At 40.7% G+C, this 19906-nt stretch overlaps 1 protein-coding gene across 1 annotated transcript; it reads left to right on the top strand.

The window, feature by feature from the left end:
• Positions 1-8086: 8086 nt before the first annotated feature.
• On the top strand, positions 8087-11130 carry TMSB15A (thymosin beta 15a). Its single transcript, XM_002930093.4, has 3 exons — positions 8087-8235; positions 9654-9770; positions 10719-11130. Exons 2-3 carry the CDS (start codon positions 9671-9673, stop codon positions 10754-10756), a joined length of 138 nt encoding a protein of 45 aa, XP_002930139.3. The 5' UTR covers positions 8087-8235; positions 9654-9670; the 3' UTR covers positions 10757-11130.
• The last annotated feature ends 8776 nt before the right edge of the window (positions 11131-19906 follow it).

The raw sequence follows: 19906 nt of genomic DNA, 5'->3' as shown, positions 1-19906 counted from the left end.
TTAGGTTCACAATATTGATGAATAGGAAATGTTTCTAGCTGATCAAATGTTCACTACCCCCTTTCACCCCAGCCTAGGATAAGGAATGAAATGCAATGTTCTATGACTTTTAAGTGTCATTTTAATTAAAATTCTTACTTGTTCTCAGTCTGAATTCTTAATCTAAGATCATCTTAAATTCTTTCCTACACAGAATTCCTGGGGTGCTTTGGATAACCAATCAGTCAAAGATTAACATTAAAATGGTAGCCAGAGTCAAATTTGGACAATCCTCTCAAAGAAGCTCAGCTGAGATGAAGAAAGTGAATTAAGAGAGAATAACAATAACTAACATACTAGACACTGCTGTAAGTGTCATACACAAATTCTTTTTTAAAAGATTTTATTTATTATCTCTTACAGAGAAAGACAGTGAGAGGGAACACAAGCAAGGGGAGCGTGAGAGAGAGAAGCAGGCTTCCCGCCAAGCAGGGAGCCCGATGCGGGCTTCGATCCCAGGACCCTGGGATCATGACCTGAGCCGAAGGCAGAAGCCTAATAGCTGAGCCACCCACGCACCCCCACAAATTCTTTTAACTCTCATAATTATCCTTGGAAGTAAGTAGAATTAATATCCCCATGTTACAAATGAAGAAAGGTGAGGTAGTTTCCCAAGGTTACACTGCTATGAAATAGTAGAGTCTAGTTATAAACCTTGGGGTCAAATACTACTTTACAAAAGCTCTGTGTGAGACAAATTTACCTTGATTCAATTATTGTGAAATAGGATCGGGGTAGAGGCAGTGGTCCACTGAAGTCAACTCCTACCGGCTCATGAGATCTGGCTAGAAAAATTTCAGGAATTTTACCAGCTGATTGAATTCACTATTTCACATTGATAGGTTAAAATTGGCCATCAGATACCTGCACCCCAATGTTTATAGCAGGAATGTCCACAATAGCCAAACTATGGAAAGATCCCAGATATCCATCAACAGATGAATGGATAAAGAAAATGCTATATAGAGAGAGAGTGGAATATTACCCAGCCATCAAAAAATGAAATCTTGCCATTTGTAATGATGTGGAGGGAACTAGTGGGTATTATGCTAAGCAAAATAAGTCAATCAGAGAAAGACAATTAATGAGCTCACTCATATGTGGAATTTAAGAAACAAGACAGAGGATCATAGGGGAAGAGAGGAAAAAATAAAACAGGAGATCAGAGAGGGAGACAAACCATATGAGACTCTTAATCATAGGAAGCAAACAGGGTTGCTGGAGTGGAGGAGGGTGAGGGGATGGCATTATGAGCACTGGGTGTTATATAAGACTGATGAATCACTGACCTCTACCTCTGAAACTAATAATACATTATACGTTAATTAATTGAATTTAAATTAAAAATGGGGAAAAGAGAAAAGAAAAAGGAAAAAGAAAATAAAATAGGCCATCGTGAGAGTATTTATACCATGAAAATCAACAAAGTCTATATATCAGCCTCTTCTACAGAGCAGTTATTAAGCATTTAGCAGCAGACTGCTGGGTAGAGGCCAGGTATCAGTATTTTTTAAAACTCCTCAGGTGATAATAAGATGCAGCTGAAATTGAAAACCACTGCTTGTAGACTATTAACTGGCATTTTTTCAAGGGATGACATCAGACAGGGGAGAAGACAGGATACTCACCTTTTACTACGTAATTTACTTGATAAGCACATACATTTCTTCCATAAAATGATATGCCAAATTTAAAGACACAAACAAAGAAATATCTTTTTCAAGATTGCCTCTGTCTTCTCCTTGTAGACATAGAAATAGCAGCTGATATTAATTTATGTTATGGCAACTGTGTGGCTGTAGTAGGTAATCAAGGGAGATTATCATAGTCTATAAAGAAAGGTTAAGCGTAGCACAGTTTTTTGAAGAGTCAATAATGGATTCTGGCCAGCAGATAGTGTACACCTCCAGGGAGTAGACTTTGGCTTCAGTTAGGACGTGAAGATACAGAAAAGTAGGCAGTGAAATACAGGGAGATCCAATACTAGGGAACTAGAGCCCAGAAATAAGAGATTAGACTTCGGATTATTGGCAAGAACCAGGAGGAAACTTGGTCATGAAGGAATTCAGTCCTAAGAACAATGGAATGGGAAAAAATATGGGTAAGACTGAGCCAATTTCCTAGAACTGGAAGACAAAATTTCAATTAACTAGGCCAAGATTAGGTGAGGACCAGCAACAAAGGTGGCTTGATTATGAGCTTTAGTTTGGATCACAACTGTAGGAACAAAGATGACATGGCTACCAGCACTAAAATTATGTGGAAAGAGAGTGGCTGCAAAGTTTGTTACATATAACCTCAGGTCAGCAATTGTGATACACCAACAATTATAGTTCTACCTTAAGGTGCAACTTCACTTACATAGATCGTAAAGAAAATGCCACTACAAATGGTCAATAAAATGAGGCTGCACCATCCCCATTACACTCTGGCTTTTATGCAGCAAACATCCTTATTTTGGTCTCACTTCATGATTTTTAGCAAAGACCAATGAGTATAGTAAAAGTGAATAAATAAATAAGAAAGGGTAGGTAAAAACAGAACAGTATAGACTTGAAAGATAAGAAATATATATCATATAAAAGCCAGGATATAGAGAGGCTGATATGGCCTCATTGTGTTCATATAATAATGAAGTCATTCTTAAATTTACAATCAACACAGTAGAGGAAACTTTTGAGACTGTAAAGGGACTGCTAATGCTGAACTCTAAAAGATATGTTGATAGACAAGAAACCTATCAAATCCTATTGGTGAAACTTTTTCAGTAGTCTATTCAGATGCATCCTTTGAATGCTGACACATTTGCTTAAAGGTAATAAGTGGTAATGATAGATCAAATAAACTTACTGCCTGCAAAACCTCAGATTTATGGAGCCTCTTGGGGACAGACACTCCAGTAGTACCTACCACATTGTAGATATTCAATAAATTCTTTTATTTATTTATTATTTATTTTTTTTAAGATTTTATTTATTTATTTGACAGAGATAGAGACAGCCAGCGAGAGAGGGACAAGCAGGGGGAGTGGAGAGGAAGAAGCAGGCCCACAGCGGAGGAGCCTGATGTGGGGCTCGATCCCGTAACGCTGGGATCACGCCCTGAGCCGAAGGCAGACGCTTAACCGCCGTGCCACCCAGGCGCCCCTCAATAAATTCTTATTGAACTGAAAGAATGGTGTGTGGCAATCTGTATATTGAAAATCACTAGAGCAGACTTAAGATTGTTTGAGTAAAAATTTCAAAAGGATTTTAGTTGGTCTTCCATAGGGGGTTCTTGATGAAGGTGTTTTAGAGTGATATGTCAACTGGGCTAGGTTATAGTACTCATTTATTTATTAAACATCCATCTAGACATTCACATGGTGGTATTTGTAGATGTGGTTAATATCCGAAATCAGTTGACTTTAAATAAAGATTATTCTCGATGGTGTGGATGGGCCTCATCCAGTCTACTAAAAGTTCTTTTTTTTTAAGTTTCATCTATTTATTTTTAGACAGAGAGAGAGAGACAACACGTGAGCGTGGGGGGGCGTAGGGGGAAAAGGGAGAGGGAGAGAGAGAATCCCAAGCAAGCAGACTCCTGGCTGAACATGGAGCCCAACAGGGGGCTCAGCAGCAGGAAGGGTGGGTTGCTAAATGCTGGGCTCAATTCCATGCCCCTGAGGTGGACCTGAGCCAAAACTGAGTATGATGCTCAACTAACTGAGCCACTCAGGTGCCCCACTTTTTTTCCTGACAGTTCTTAAGGGCAAAAACTCGGGTTTCCCAGAGGAAGAAGAAATTCTGTTGCAAGACTGCAGCATTAATTCCTGCATGAGCCTGCTGGCCTGCTCTGTGGACTTCAGGCTTGCCAGTCCCCACAGTTGCATAAGCCAATTCCTTGAAATAAATGTAAATAAATAAAATTCTTTGAAAGAAATATATCCTACTGGTTCTGTTTCTCTGGAGAACTCTGACTTACACAAGTCCTTGGCTTAACACTTAATAGGGTAATATGTACTACAGACCTTTACAGTCTTTTTGAAATGATATTCTCTCTCCAGTCTTTTAAATATTTGACTTACTTCATGCCATATATTGACTTATTTCTTTATTAATTCATTTAATGACATTGTTATCTAAAATCCACTACCAAAATTTATTTATGGTAGTTTAGTTTAATTCCTCCTGAGATTTTAAAATATCTTTTTTTGTTTTCTTTTTATATTTTGACAACCCAAATAATCCAGAAATGTCTTTAGTCAATTTTAGGACACAACTGTTTTATTTTCTTATTTGTAAAAAGCATTTAAAATTTAGCAGCATTCTATATATATTAGCACATTTTAAAGGTCCTTGATATTTTTTGGCATCCTTTCAAGCATATTCTTTCTATTTCACTCATATTAAAGATTTTTGGGCTAATTTATATAAGACAATTTCTGTGATGGTTAATTTTGTGTGTCAGCTTGACTGGGCTTAGGTATGCCCAGATAACTGGTAAAATATTATTTCTGGGTGTGTCTGCAAGGGTGTTTTCAGGAGAGATTAGAATTTTAATCAGTAGACTGAGTAAAAAAAATTGCCCTCACCAATGTGAGTGGGCTTCATCCAATCTTTTGAGGACTGAAATAGAAAAAAAAAGTGCAGAGAAAGGTCAAATTTATTCTCTCTGCTTAAGCTAAGACATTCTTCTTCTCCTGGCCTTGGCATCAGTGCTCCTGGTTCTCAGGCCTTTGAACTCGGACTGGGACTTATACAATTGCCTGCCCCCCATCCCCTATGGCCACCCCCTGGCCCTGGGTTCTTCGGCTTTTAGGCTTTGACTAGAAGTTCATCACTGGCTTTTCTGGGCCTCCAGCTTGCATTTAGTAGATGGTGGAACTTCTCAGCATTCATAATCACATAAGTAAGTCAATCCCTTATAATAAATCTCCTACATTATCTGTCTATCTATCTATCTATCTATCTATCTATCTATCTATCTATCATCTATCATCTTATTGGTTCTGTTTCTCCAGAGAACTCTGGCTAATGAAGGTATCAACAAGAAGGCTATGTATGCAGATGTAGGTGGAGTGACGTGGTGGTAGAAGTCAGTGAAAGTTCTCTTTTGATAGCTACAATTTTCTAGTAAAATAGAAAGTAACAGAAAAGTTGTGGTGGGGAGGTGGTGTTGGGAGTTTGGGGTGAGAAAAGGTATAAAATCATAACTTAGAACATTTGGAAAGTTAAGGGAGAGGAGGCCTATTGAGTAATTGACGGGCAGCATTAAGGGGCCAGACTGAAATTCATATTAGTCAAGCTCAAGTTAGTCATGTGGTTGTGCATTTTCCTCCAGCCAGGGTTAGCTGTATGGGTTCAAGCTCCTTGAGGTGTATTTGGGTTTAGTCAGGGTTATGATTTTGCCAGGGAAACAATACAAAGTGAGAGAGGGGCAGGAGAATACAGGGTATATGTAAACAAGTGTTAATGAAGACTGAACATAATATTTGAGCTGGGGAAGGAAGGGAGAGAAAACTATAAGGGAGCAAGTAATGATGAAATCTGGTAAGATCAATGCAGTAGAGATTTTGGTGAGTTTGAAAGAATGTGGGGCTCTGAGTGAGCTGATAAGAGAGGAGGTGATAGAGGGATCTTTGAAATTGAGATGATGGAGGAGTTGCTAAAATTGCTATGACAGAGCCTAGGGTATGGCCATGTGAGTGAGTAGCTGAGATGGGGTCAAAGACAATGTCATGAAAGAGAAATGTTCAAGGAACTGAGGGAGTCAGTGTGTCAGAATGGTGGTTCTTGAGCCTACCAGGAATTAAGACAGTACTACTTCATTGAGAGTGACCAAGTTCCAGGAGCTAAAATCTTCGAGAAATAAGGAGAGATGGGAAACTGAAGTTTGGTAGATGACAACAATAAAGGCTAGTTGGTGACAAGCTGCCAAAAGCTGACAGTTTTCAAGGATGTGGGAGAGGAATTGTCTAAGGCAGCAAGAAAGCAAGAAAGAGAAGCAAGAAAGACATTTATTCAGGCTTCAGGTTCTGTGGTACAATGGTGGTAGGAGAGAAAAAAATCATACGCTCCTCTTGAGTGGGCTTCAAGGGACACAGAGTCCTCAGGGGGAGAGCCTGGTTTCTGTTAGGGGACGACAATAAAGGACACATTGAGAGAAGAGGCTGAGGATATAGGGGAATTACTGAGGGTGCATTATGTTTTAGGAATAGGGAAGGGGTGTGAGAAGTAAACTAGAGAGGGGATGTGGTCACAGCCTTATGGAGGTTAAAATGAGGGAGTTGAGGGGTATCATGGAGCATCACGGGGTTCTTGTAGTAACTGGCAAAAATGAGGATAAACATCGTCATTCGGTGAGTTCTGATGAATTCAAGGCAGATAGATTCAAGGCAGATTTTGAATTTTGGGCTATGGTGGGGTGGGTGGGTATCTGGAACTTCCTGTTGACCCCAAGTAATGTGGAAATTCAGTCTTACACCTGGAGCACTGGTCCATACAATATACCATGTCATTCTTGGAAACAGAGATTGCATAAATCTGTAATGATAGAAAAATGGTCTAGAAACTATACTTCACATTCAAGATTGAACTACCTCTGGGGAAGTGGGAGAGTAAATGGATACAGGGCAAGGGTCAAGGGAACCTCAATTTTTCTGTACTATTTTTATTCTTTAAAAAAAGACAGTAAATAAACCCAAATGTTAAAAACATTCAACTCTGAGCCATGGAAACATTGGTGTTTATTATATTTAGTGCCTGAGACATTGTAGGTACTCAATAAATATTATTTGTTGGATGAGGGTGGCTTTCTACTTTAAAAATTTCTCCAATGGGGCGCCTGGGTGGCACAGCGGTTAAGCGTCTGCCTTCGGCTCAGGGCGTGATCCTGGCGTTGTGGGATCGAGCCCCACATCAGGCTCTTCTGCTGCGAGCCTGCTTCTTCCTCTCCCACTTCCCCTGCTTGTGTTCCCTCTCTCGCTGGCTGTCTCTATCTCTGTCAAACAAATAAATAAAATCTTTTTAAAAAATTTCTCCAATAAACATACAAAATTCTAAAATCAACACGAAGAGCTACATGAACATAGAAAGGGAATGAATGGAGAGAAGTGGGGAGGGCTTGAGAAATCCTTGTGGAGAGAGTGGGTGCTAATCTATGTAGAGTATCTTTACCACCATACATGAACCTTATGGCAAATATGGGATACAAGCTAAAGACATAGTCCTATCTCCATCTTACCTTAATGCTCTAAGGTTCTGGGTGAGTATCCAGAAAATGACTTTGAACATACAGTCCTTTCAAGTAACTACTGGATCCTCACTTTTCTCCCCTAACATGGTGGTGCTGCTGTCCAAAATTTCTCCTCTATCATGGATGTATTACCTCAATTTATAGACAGGTACTTACCTACTGNGTACTGACCTATCTCCTGTGGGCCAAGCCAAGTGCTAGGGATTGGGGAGATAAAGATGAATAGCCTCAGTAGATCCTCCTGTGATTACCCTAAACTGACTACTACCATGTTCAGTGGCTGAGAAAATTGAAAATGTGACTTTTACATAGGAGAGCACCACTGTCATAGAAATGTTCAGCTGTGGGGGTGAATGACTGAACTGCCCACCCTCTCAATGAGCTCCCCTCCTCCATGACCTGGCCAAGGATTAGGCGCCACTGAGCATTGCTTCCGAACCACTGGTTATCACGGCGTTCTTAGGCTCTAAGGCTATAAAAAGCCAGTTCCAGACGTTGGAGCCTAACTGGGCAAGAAAGAAGCGCTTGCTTATTGTAGAGGTCCCAATTACCTTGGAGGAGAGAGTTAACTTGGGAAGGAGGGAAGTGGATCCTCAGCACAAAAGTAGTGTGGGAGAGACCTGGTGGACGGGCGGGCAATCCCTCGGCGAATCAGAGAGGGCTTCGACAGGGTCTGGGGAGGCGGCTCCAGTATGACGTCATCAAGACACTGATGCGCCGAGAAGTCCTGAGGGGAGACAGCCGGCTCAAGCCTACCAGACGAAAGCGGAGGGAGGGAGGGGGAGGGACGAAGAGGCGGGCCTGGGATCTCTCAGCCAATCAGCGATGGCTGGGGGTCTGGGGCGGGGCCTGCTCCGAGACTTATAACCGCAGCGTTCCGCGCGGGAAGGCTAACCGCGTCCGGTGTGTGGAGTTTCGTTGGTCCAGCCGATAGCCTTTCGCCCGTCTTCAAGCCACCAGGTGAGGGCCTGCGGTCCCGGCGGAGCCAGAAGACTATAGGGACGGGGGGCGCAGTGGCTGCGGGGCGGAGGGGGTCGGTCTTTCGGGAACTGGTGGGGCGGGTTGGGACTGGCGTTTTGTAACCGCGCCTCCTGGAGAGCCCGCGCCTTTGTTTTCTGTGGCGCCGCCTTCTGCGCGTTGCCGAGTCCTCCCCGGGTGGGTCCTTGGAAGGCCCGAGGGGCGGCCCCTTAGAGCGGCCCGTCCGCTGTGGCTGTAGGTCCGAGGCCGAGAGGAAGAGGAGTGTGGGTGCCGCCCGGAATGGGCCCTCGGGCGCCGGCCCTTCGCGCTCTCCCTTCCTGTGGCCAAAACGTGGGCTGCGCGCCCGACAGAGATGATGGTTATTTTAAAAAGTAAGCAAACTGCTCCTGACAAAATGGCCCACGCGCCCAGCCCTTTATGATTTATTTGTTAGTCCCCGTTTTCCTGCCTCTGGAGATTGGCGACTGGTCGGTCGTCAAAGGAGGTCTTAGGGTGACCTCGACGAAAGGGAGGTATACTCGGGACTTCTGGCTGCTTGGGGGCCTCTCCATTCTACTCTGGGCACTAGACGTGTCTTACCTCTACCAGGGTGGGGCCAGGCATGAGCGGGACAGCTCTGTTTTCCGGTCTCTGGGGTCTTCTGTTGTCTCTGCTCCAATAAATCCAGAATGGTCACAGAGCACCTCATCTAACCTCTCCTTTTGCAGAGAAAACATGATGAAATAAAAATCAGCTCTATTTGGTTTATCCCATTCTGCTGAAGTCCTTGGTCTGATTCTAATTAGCTGTGTTTTCGTACAGCGTTTACAAATTGGTGTCATAACGAGCTAGTAGGAGACATGTAATTAGTAATGACTGGATTAAATCCCCTCCCTCTCTTACTGTGGCTCCCGAATCTATCTTTGGGCAGATAAAATGGAAAGAAACTAGTACAAGTTATGTCACCCTTTTTTGTGTGCTGCTTCCTACTCCCCCAGAAAAATGCCCCAAGTTAATTGAATGCAATGTGAATTTGCTCAAAGAAATGCTATCTCTTGTTACAAAGTCATTAGCTGGTTAAATACAGTCCTTATTTTTCTTCTATCTCTCTCTTCTTGTGCTTCTGTCACCTCCATTTGACCTCAGCTATGATTGTGAAAGAGTCAGACGTATTGACTGGATTTTAGAGCATCTTGGTTTTTAGTGCATTCTGATTCAGGCTTTTACTGCCTATCAGAAATGGGGCAGTGATGTGTAATTCAAAGTATTCTAATAAAAACCTGATTTTTCTAAGATGTGTGCTGTTTTCTTGTTGAAAATCAGCAGGTAAAATACGCTTTGATATTAAATATGACAATTTTTGGCTGTGATACCTTAGTATGACAATAGTTCTGCCGATTTTAAATTACAGTTTTTTTCAGTCTTTCTTTTAGTCAAGATGAGTGATAAGCCAGACTTATCTGAAGTGGAGAAGTTTGACAGGTCAAAACTGAAGAAAACCAATACTGAAGAAAAAAATACTCTCCCTTCACAGGAAAGTAAGTCATGGGGCTGGGGGTTTCTAGTGGAGAAAAACAATGATGAACATTTATAGGCTCAGTAAATAAACTCTTCCAGTAAATTTTGCCACTAACTAAGCAATAATTACAGTACCATTGTATTTAATGCAACAGTTAAAAATATCAAATCGTTGTTTCCTTAATTGAGTTATGTAAGTGGTTCTCACATGACAGACCCAAAAAGTAATGGGAGAATAAGAAACTAGTTTCTTGTTGGAAAATTACTAAAAATCTCATTATAACCAATCTTGGCATATTAGACTTAGCGCTAGAAAAATCTTAGTTTTTCCCACTTTATGCTTATTAGGCATTTCTGCATCTAGCAATTTGGGTCCACGATTTCATTCCGAAAGAACCACACAAGCTGCAGTGTTGGCTTTCTCTACCTGATGACAAGATAAGGCAGAGAAAAAGTTTAGATCTTGGGGGCACTCAAGGTTCCCAGACTCCAAAGGACCAGATCTGGCCTTGGGAGTTATAGCCTAAAAGAAAAATTCCAAGCATATTCACAAACCTGAGGGGCACTTTTTGTCGTGTCATTGTTATTTGAGTTCCACAGTTAGTCAGAATTATCTGAAAGGGTATAACTTCCTAATTATATAGTGATAGATAAATCTGAGGAAAATGCTTCGCTTCCTCCTCAGTCTCAGAGTAATCTATGGAAAAAAATGGCAACAACATAAATCTGCCTCTCAAATAGAAAAAAAAACCATGCAGGTTCTCATAAATGTTATGAGTTATCGTGCATGCACATGCTACATACACGCACGTGCCCGCACACACAACACTTGACTGGGGATTTATGGTTAGTGCCTTAGCCTTCTAAATTTAAAGCAGATATGGCAGGCTTCGATAACTTGGCAAAGAACTTTTAGAAGAAAACTGAACTTAATCCTAATGGTTTTTTCTGTTTGTTTTTCCCCCCAGCTATCCAACAAGAGAAAGAGTGTATTCAAGCATCGTAAAATGGGGATCTCCTCCCAACAGCAAATTTCAATGTTGCTTTAGTGTCTTAGTTTGGGGCTTGTTTTTTTTTTATAAACCCATATGTAGAGATTTTAGGCATCTTCTGATTTCTTCCCACCTGTGTTCCCAGCCAGTGTTCCCTTTTTAAAATTTTCCATTGATATGTACATTCCATCTGGTAGGTGCCGTCAATCTTACCATTGATGACCTTTGTGTAGTCCTTGCATCCTCCAAAGTTAAGCCACTTTTAACTTTCTACGGTGGATGTATCTGTTGTTCCACAACATTCATGAAGTGGCATGCATTTGAAACTTCTCAGTTTATTTTCATTTCTAATGTAGTGATAAAATAATAAATATAGTCATTGTTTTGAGACTGTGTTGGTCCATTCTTGGTGGTCTTATAAGGAATGAAAGTAAACAAAGGTACTCTTTTTAGCCAAACAAAATGGTTTAAGGAAAGCCACTTTAGGAGATTAGTCACAGGGAAAAGGCTCTCCTTTGTCCATGTGCAGTGGATTGTGACTTGGGAATGCTAGGTAATTTTCCATAGAGTGGGAATCACGGTTCTCCCAGGAGAACCTTGGGAGAGGAGGTAACATGGACTAGACTCCTTATCTTAGAAGTGAGAAAATGAAAACACAAGGTCTGAAGTGATCTAAGGCAAATAAGGGCTGGGATATTTAAACTGGGCTGTCTTGCTTTCTGGAATGTACTTTTCAACTTAATAGGGGAGACACCCTACCCTGGTGTCAGATGGGAGAAAGAGGAAGGAGGCACGTGCTAGAACACATTGTGTTAAGCACATCACATCTATTGAACATAAATTCGGATATCTAATACCTGCTAATGACCTGCAACACTGAATCTCTGTTCTTGTTCTTGTCTGGAACAGAATTCACTGTCTTATGAGCCAATTACTTTTGGTGTTCATGGTGAGCACAAGGAATACATATAAATGAGAGTGTTCCATTCCCTGCCCTTGATACTTTTATTGACTTTCAAACTGTAAAAATCAATCCCTATCATCCCATCAATTAGAATTGTTAGCGTTTGGATGTATAACCATCCAGGCTATAGTCTGTTAATACATATGTCTTTTCCTACAAAAAATATTATGCTGTTCATACCCACTTGAAACCTCAAGTATTATGTTACCACCCCTTTCTGATGGATTACATATTTAAATAATCACAGGAAGTGGAAGCTGTTTTCTTTGCTAGAGCGTAAACTTCCATAAGCAAAAGAATAGGTGGGTCAACTCTGATCAAGTGTCAGTGAAGTAACACAATCACAGGCCTTAGTGTAGCCAGAGGATTTGAGACTTAGAAGTAACCATGTTAATCACCAATGCTTTACCTCTTGCCTGAAACAATTGTCCAATAGAGTTACTCAGCCCCTTGCAGTGACGTGCTGGTTATACTGTGCCCAAATCTGCCTTCCTGTAACTTCTAGCTAACACTCCTAGGACTATGCTGGAGACTCACACAGCATATTTAATACCTGTTCCAGTATTTGAAGTCAGCTGTTGCATGCCTGCTCCTGTACCTCTGTCTTTTCTTCATGACAATTCTCAGATCCTTTGGACCTAAGTTTCATGTATGGGGAACCATACTGTTTGCTGATGTGCTCAAATTTGCTCATTATCAGATCTCTTTGGATCCTGATTCTGTCATCCAGCACATTTGCTCTCTTTTCAGTATTGCCACTTGCAAATTTGAGAAAGATGTTGTAAATCCATGATAGATTCAGCAACCTCTGCATTTGTGCACTAATCCAGCATGAGATAAGGCCCATTTCAAAGAGTCTAAAGGAAGCATGAATACTGTCAGGTGAGCTCGGGTAGACAATAATTTCCATTGTTCAGTTTCATCTGGTAACCATTCTTTACATTAATGTATTGATTCCACTCTGGGCAGTGTAAGTGCTAAACTGAGTGGGAGCAGATGAGAAGTACATGGCAAGAGATGAAAGACTTGTAGTTGCTAAGTGAATACTCATATAGGTACAAGATGAGAAAAACATTTGCCCATCTAGAGTAGTTTTACCCTGTATTTTTAAATATATAATATGGGGGTACTCTTCTAGTCACTAGATTCAATTTTTTCTAATAAGCCCACTATAAGCATTGAAATCTAGGGTCCTGAATCAATTTATTGCAAATCTGGAGGAGTGATGTCATCAAGATGGTGACATAGTTCATTCCTGACTTCAATTCCCCTCACAAGAAGACCAACTAACAACTATCCATAGACAAGACACCATTGTGAAAATCCCAGGACTTGGGGCTGAGGCTGAAGCCTCACCGGGATCATAGAGACCAAGGACTATATTAAAAAGGTAGAAGAGCAGTGACACCATGATTGCATTCCCCCTCCCCCAGGATGGTTAAGCGCTGCACTTAGAAGTACCCCCTCAGCTTACGGTTTCTCCACTGGGAAGAAGAGAGCTTCTCTAGTGTTGTGGGGACACTTCCGAGGAGACCCACTTGGGTCTCACTTCACAGGGATCACTGGGGAAATCTTCAGGTCTTGACCACCAGACAACAGATAGAGACAGAAGGGGGAGCAGTACTTAAAACAACTAGTGCTCAGATCTAGGCAGACAACATTCCTGTTTGCAGTGGTGCCTGAACAGAGATCTTAGCCATTAGTTTTGCCTGTGTGCAAAAGCTGAACTGGTGGCCATATCTGGCCAAGGAACTTGGTTGGCAGTTTTGCCTAATTTTGGTCTCTAGCCAATGAGCCATATGTGCTGTTGAGCCCCTTCTGTGGCTTTTCCTGGGTAGGAAAGCAAATTCACAGGCCCAGACAGCAAATTCACAGATCCACCCAACCACTGAGTATATCCTCTAGTCCCATAGATAAGGACAGCTGGACAGAGAACCTGGACAGCAGTGGAGCCAATCCTACAGCCCTGCTTGGGCATAGAGTCAAGCTGGCAACCTCACCCAATTGTCAAATATAAATTGTTAAATTAAATATAGCCTTTGGGCTCACATAACCAAGGAGTGTGAACAGTGACCCTGGGTGGTTTTGGATCACAGCTTTTGGTACTGCCTAGCTACAGAGCCATGTCTACAGCAGAATCCAGCCTATGGCCCTGCCTGATTGTTGAACACAGCCTATAGCCTTGAACAGGCAGCAAGCCCAGCCAGCAACCTTGCTCAACAGTGGAGCACAGCCAGAAGTTCTATCTAACCATGAAGACCTGCCTGTGGCTATTCCTAAGCATAGTCCAGCCAGTGTCACCATCTGGCTGGAGAGCATGACTGGATAAACAGACCTCACCTGACCAGGAATGATTGTGGAATCTAGTCTGCAGTCCTTCCCAATTGCAGAGTCCAACCCCATGGCACCACCCTGTCAGGCAGCACAGCCTGTGAGTTCACCTAAACAGAGGTAATTTCAGAGCCCAGCTAGTGGCCCCGTGTGGCTGCAGAACATAGCCAGAAGCCCCATCTTACCAGGAAGCCTGTTCAGTGGAATTACTTATATGTGGAACCCAGCCAGTAGGCCCACCCAAATGTGGAGCCCAGCCAGTGTCATCCTCCTGGCCTCAGAGCATGGGCAGTGGCCTCACCCAATGAGAGACCCTGATAGCAAGGCCCTCCTGCTTCTGGATGCTGTTGTTTGTAATCCCTCCCATGAGCTTCCCTGGTGTAATTTTTTAAAAAAAGATTTTATTTATTTATTTGACAGAGATAGAGACAGCCAGCTAGAGAGAGAACACAAGCAGGGGGAGTGGGAGAGGAAGAAGCAGGCTCCCAGCAGAGGAGCCTGATGTGGGGCTCGATCCCAGAACGCCGGGATTACGCCCTGAGCCGAAGGCAGACGCCCAATCGCTGTGCCACCCAGGCGCCCCTGGTGTAATTTTAAACCACTTCCCATACACTGGGGCAGGGAGAGACTGAAGAAAAAGGCAGGCCACTCCAGGTTAGTAGGTGGGAGTTTTAATAAGCAAAGGGAACTTACATATGGAGTTTGCCCTGGGTGTCAGTAAGAAATGGATCTCTACACCTGCCAGCCAAATCTTAAAAGTTTGTAAAGAAGCCCTAACTAGGTTCAGGCACATATATCATGTGGGTATTCTCAATATCACATCACAATCTCAAGATATGTCTTTGGAGTGGACTCTGAGAGTGGGAAAGATAAGTAGAACCCACATTCCAAAGACGGGAGGAGGTGAGGTGCCTCCAAATGCCTGGGTCTGGCTTATGGGTCAATTGGTGGTCACATCTTTTTTTATGACATTCTCCAACTGATACTACCAGCTGACCCATCCAGTACCCCAAGCTGAGCTGACTGGTGAAGGTCTTTTCCTGGCAAAGTGAACCTGTAAAGTCTGGAAGAGGAGATAGCTTACCCAATTGTGCAGATACCAATGTAACGAATTAAGAATCACAGAGAATTGTGTATCTGTACTACCACGAAAAGAAACTAATAACAATTCAATAACTCACCCTAAAGAAGCAGAACTATGAATCGTCTGAAAAGAATTCAGAATAATCGTTTTTAAAAAGTTTAGTGACCTACAAGAACACACACACAGACAAAATAACATAAGAAAAACAATGCATTGGGATGCATGGGTGGCTCAGTCAGTTAAGCGTCTGCCTCCTGAATGTGGCACAGGTCATGATCTCAGGGTCATGAGATTGAGTCCCTTGTTGGGTTCCATGCTGAGCCAAATGGACCTAAAAGACATATATAGAACATTCCATCCAACAGCTGGAGAATACACATTCTTCTCAGGTGCGCATGGAATATTTTCTAGATTAGATCATATGTTAGGTCACAAAACAAGTCTCAACAAATTCAAAAAGAAAGAAATTATGTAACTTTTGCAATCACAATGGCATGAAACTAGAAATCTAGAACAGAAGTAAACTTGTAAAATTCACAAATACATGGAAATTAAACTTTACATTACTGAACAACCAATGGATCAAAAAAATTAAAAAAAAACTGTTTTAAGACAAATGAAAATGGAAACACAACATACCAAAGCTTACAGGATACAGCCGAAGCAGTTCTAAGAGGAAAGTTTATAAAGATAAAGGCATACATCAAGAAGAAAGAATAGTCTCAAATAAACAACCTAACTTTACATCTCAAGGGACTAGCACATTAAAAGTATCATACACCATGATCAAGGGCATTCATTCCTGGGATGTAAGGATGGTTCATCATATGCAAATCAATAATCTAATGAATCACATCAATAGAATGAAAGATAAAAATAACATAATCATTGCAATAGATGCACAAGAAAGCATCAGACAAAATTCAACATCTATTCATGATAAAATCTCTCAAAAAATTGGGTATAGAGAAAGTACTTCAACATAATAAAGGCCATTTGTGACAAGCCCACATAGCATCATATTCAATGGTGAAAGTTTGAAAGATTTTCCTCTGTGGTCAAGAATAAGACAAGGCGTCCACTCTCACCACTTCTATTCGACATAGAACAAGAAGACCTAGCCAGAGAAGTCAGGCAAGAAAAAGAAATGAAAGACATCCAAATTGGAAAGAAAGTAGTAAAGCTGTCCCTGTTTACAAATGACATGATCTTCTACACAGAAACCCCTAAAAAATCCACCAAAAAACCTGTTAAAACTGATCAACAAATTCAGTAGTTTTAGGATACAAAATCAACACGGAAAAGTGAGTTATGTTTCTACACACTAACAGTAAATTCCTGAAAAATAAACAAAATAATCCCATTTATAATAGCATCAAAAACAGTAAAATACTTAAGAATAAATTTAACCAAGAAAGTGAAAGATTCATACATTTAATACTTTAGTACATTGATGAAAGAAATTGAAGATACAAATAAATAGAAAGATACCCTATGTTCATGGATTGTATGCATTATTATTCTTAAAATGCCCATACTACCTAAAGCCATCTACAGATTCAATTCATTTTGTATCAATATTCCAATACCATTTTTCATAGAAATAGAAAAAAATCCTAAAATTTGTATGGAACCATAAAAGACCCCAAATAGCCAAAGCAATCCTGAGAAAGAAGAACAAATCTGGAAACATCACACTTCCTGATTTCAAACTATATTACAAAGCTATGTAATCCAAACAGTTAGTATTGACAGAAATATAGACACATAGACCAGTGGAACAGAATGATATCCAAGAAATAAATCCATGTATATATCAACTAATATTTGACAAGGGAACCAAGAATACTAAACAGGAAATAGTCTCTTCAATAAATAGCATTGGGAAAGTTTATAATTCCAGGTAAATGAATAAAATTTTACCCATATCATATACTACTCACAGATATAACTTGAAATGAATTAAACCTTAAATGTAAAATCTGAAACCATAAAACTGCTGGAATAAAATATAAGAAAAAGCTTCTTTTTATTGGCCTTGGCAATAATTTCATGGATATGCTCCCAAGGCACAAGCAGTAAAAGCAAAACTGAACAAGGACACATCAAACTAAAAAACTTCTGGACAACAAAAGAAATAATAAAATGAAATGAATCTACAAAATTGGAAAAAAGTATGTGCAAAGTACATATCTGATAAGGGGTTAATATCCAAAATATATAGAGAACTCATACAACTCAATAGCATAAAAGCAAATAATCTGATTAAAAATAGGCAAAAGGGGGCGCCTGGGTGGCTCAGTCATTAAGCGTCTGCCTTTGGCTCAGGGCATGATCCCAGTGATCTGGGATTGAGCCCCACATTGGGCTCCTCCGCTGGAAGCCGGCTTCTTCCTCTCCCACTCCCCCTGCTTGTGTTCCCTCTCTCGCTGGCTGTCTCTCTCTCTGTCAAATAAATAAATAAAATCTTAAAAAAAAATAAAAATAAAAACGGGCAAAGCAGCTGAATTGACATTTTTCCAAAGAAGATATTTGAATGGTTAAAAAGTACATAAAAAAGTGAACATCACCAATTATTAGGGAAATGCAATCACCTCACTCCTGTTAAAATGGCTATTATCAAAAAGACAAGTTGTGATGAGTACTGGGTGTTATACACAGCTAATGAATTGTTGAACACTACATCAAAAACTAATGATATACTATATATAGGCCAACTGAACATTAAAAAAAGACAAGAGGTAACAAGCCCTGTGGAGGATGTGAGGAAAAGGGGACCCATTGTTCACATTGGTGGGAATGTAAACTGATACAGCTACTATGGAAAACAGCATGGAGGTTTCCCCCCAAATTAAAAGTGGTACAAACATATGATCCAGCAATTCCATTCCTGGGTATATATCCAGAGGAATAAATCACAATCTCAAGGAGGTACCTGCATCCTCATGTTTATTGCAACATTATTTACAATGGCCAAGACATGGAAACAACCTAAGTGTCTGTTGACAGAAGAATGGATAAAGAAAATCTTTTTGTATATATTGTACACACATACACATAGAATACACATATATAATAAAATATTCTTTTGTTATAAAAAAAGAAGGAAATCCTGCAATTTGGGACAAAGACAAACCTTAGGGCATTATGCTAAGTGAAATAAATCACAGAGAAAGGCAAATAATGTATGATCTCTCTTATATGTGGAATCTAAAAAAAACCAGAGCATATTGGTGGTTGCCAGGGCCCAGGGGTAGGCAGTATGTGGGGGAAATTGTGGTCAGAGAATACAAACTTTCATTTATAAAATGAATGAGTTCTGAGGATGTAACATACAGTATGGTGACTCTAGTTAGCAATACTGTATTGTATATTTGAAAGTTGCTGAGAATGCAGATGTTAAAAGTTCTCACCATAAAAAAATGTAAGTATGTGAGGTGTTAATGTGTTAACGAACCTTCTTGTGGTAATTATTTCACCACATACAGATATGTCAAATGATTTTGTTGTAACCCTTAAACTTATACAACGTGATATGTCAATTATAGCTCAATAAACCTGGAAAAATGGATAAAAACAACATCACTAAGTTCTCACCGAAGCAGTTACTTTTATGGGAAAGGAAAAAAAGATGATTTAATGGCAGCGCCTAGAGCAGTACTAGAGCATGCTGCATGGTAGAGCTGCACTTGGCAAGTGAAGAAACTGAGACTCAGAGGAAATGAGACATTTTTTGGTCGCACAGGAGAAGGTGCCACTTAGGAAAAGAAGGTAACTTAGGACAACATACAGAACTTTATTCAGGTGTTTGGTAATTATTTGTGAGTATGTACAGTGGACTTTTAAAGTGTGGCCCTTGAGTCATGAGGCTGAGGATCACCCTTAGTGATTAGTGAGTATTCCTGGGCCCTGCCCACAGAGATTCAGATTCAGTTAGGCCAAGAGATATTCTTATGTCATAGTCTTGAAAAGTAAGGGTGTATCTATGACTGCTTCTCTCTATTAATGGTGTGTGACTTAGTGTCTTATTTCCAACATCTGTCTTCTGGGTCTCTTTCGTGTATGATCTTTGTTTCCTGGATATGGGTAAATATTATTGATGTCTCTAGAGGAGTGATGTCTTGATGGAGTAATTAGTCTGTAGGACTTTTACTTGAAATTATTTGTTCTCCAACTGTGGTATCTGAGTCAGCAGCATCAGCTTCACCAAGGAACTTAGAAATACAAATTCCAGGCCCCATCTTAGACCTACTGAGTTAGAACATGGGGGAGTGGCCTAGTAATCTGTTTTAACATGCCTCCCAGATGTTTCTGATGCATAAACAAGTTTAAGAATCACTGCTTTAGGAAAAATGGTTCACCAAAGAAAATGCTTTTGAAACTGGGCTAGGACAGACACTTGGGAAAGGATAAAGCATTTCTTCAATTCAGCTAGAATTTGTCAAGAGCCTGTTAAGTCTAAAGATCTGCATTGGGAATATGGGAGACAAGGAAGAGAGAATTCTGTCCTCCAGGGACTTACAGGTTCATAGAAGGAATAAGGTAAGAATGCAAATGAGTGACTTTGTGACTAAAAGTGTGTGAAGATCTTACGAGAGGGAGAGCCATATCTTGGAGTGCGTATTCAGCTTTTACGGGTCCTTGTGCTACAAGATTTTCCTGCTTCTTCAAGATGTACTGACCTCAAATGATCCATGGACAGAGTACCATTGTTGGAGGTGGGAAAAAAAGTTAAAAATAATAAACTCTATTTAGTGAGTCATAGAAGGGAAGATGTATATTGCA

The sequence above is a fragment of the Ailuropoda melanoleuca genome, unplaced genomic scaffold (genome assembly GCF_002007445.2).
Source record: "Ailuropoda melanoleuca isolate Jingjing unplaced genomic scaffold, ASM200744v2 unplaced-scaffold9825, whole genome shotgun sequence".
Classification (NCBI taxonomy): domain Eukaryota; kingdom Metazoa; phylum Chordata; class Mammalia; order Carnivora; family Ursidae; genus Ailuropoda; species Ailuropoda melanoleuca.
This window is presented reverse-complemented; position numbering and strand designations above follow the sequence as displayed.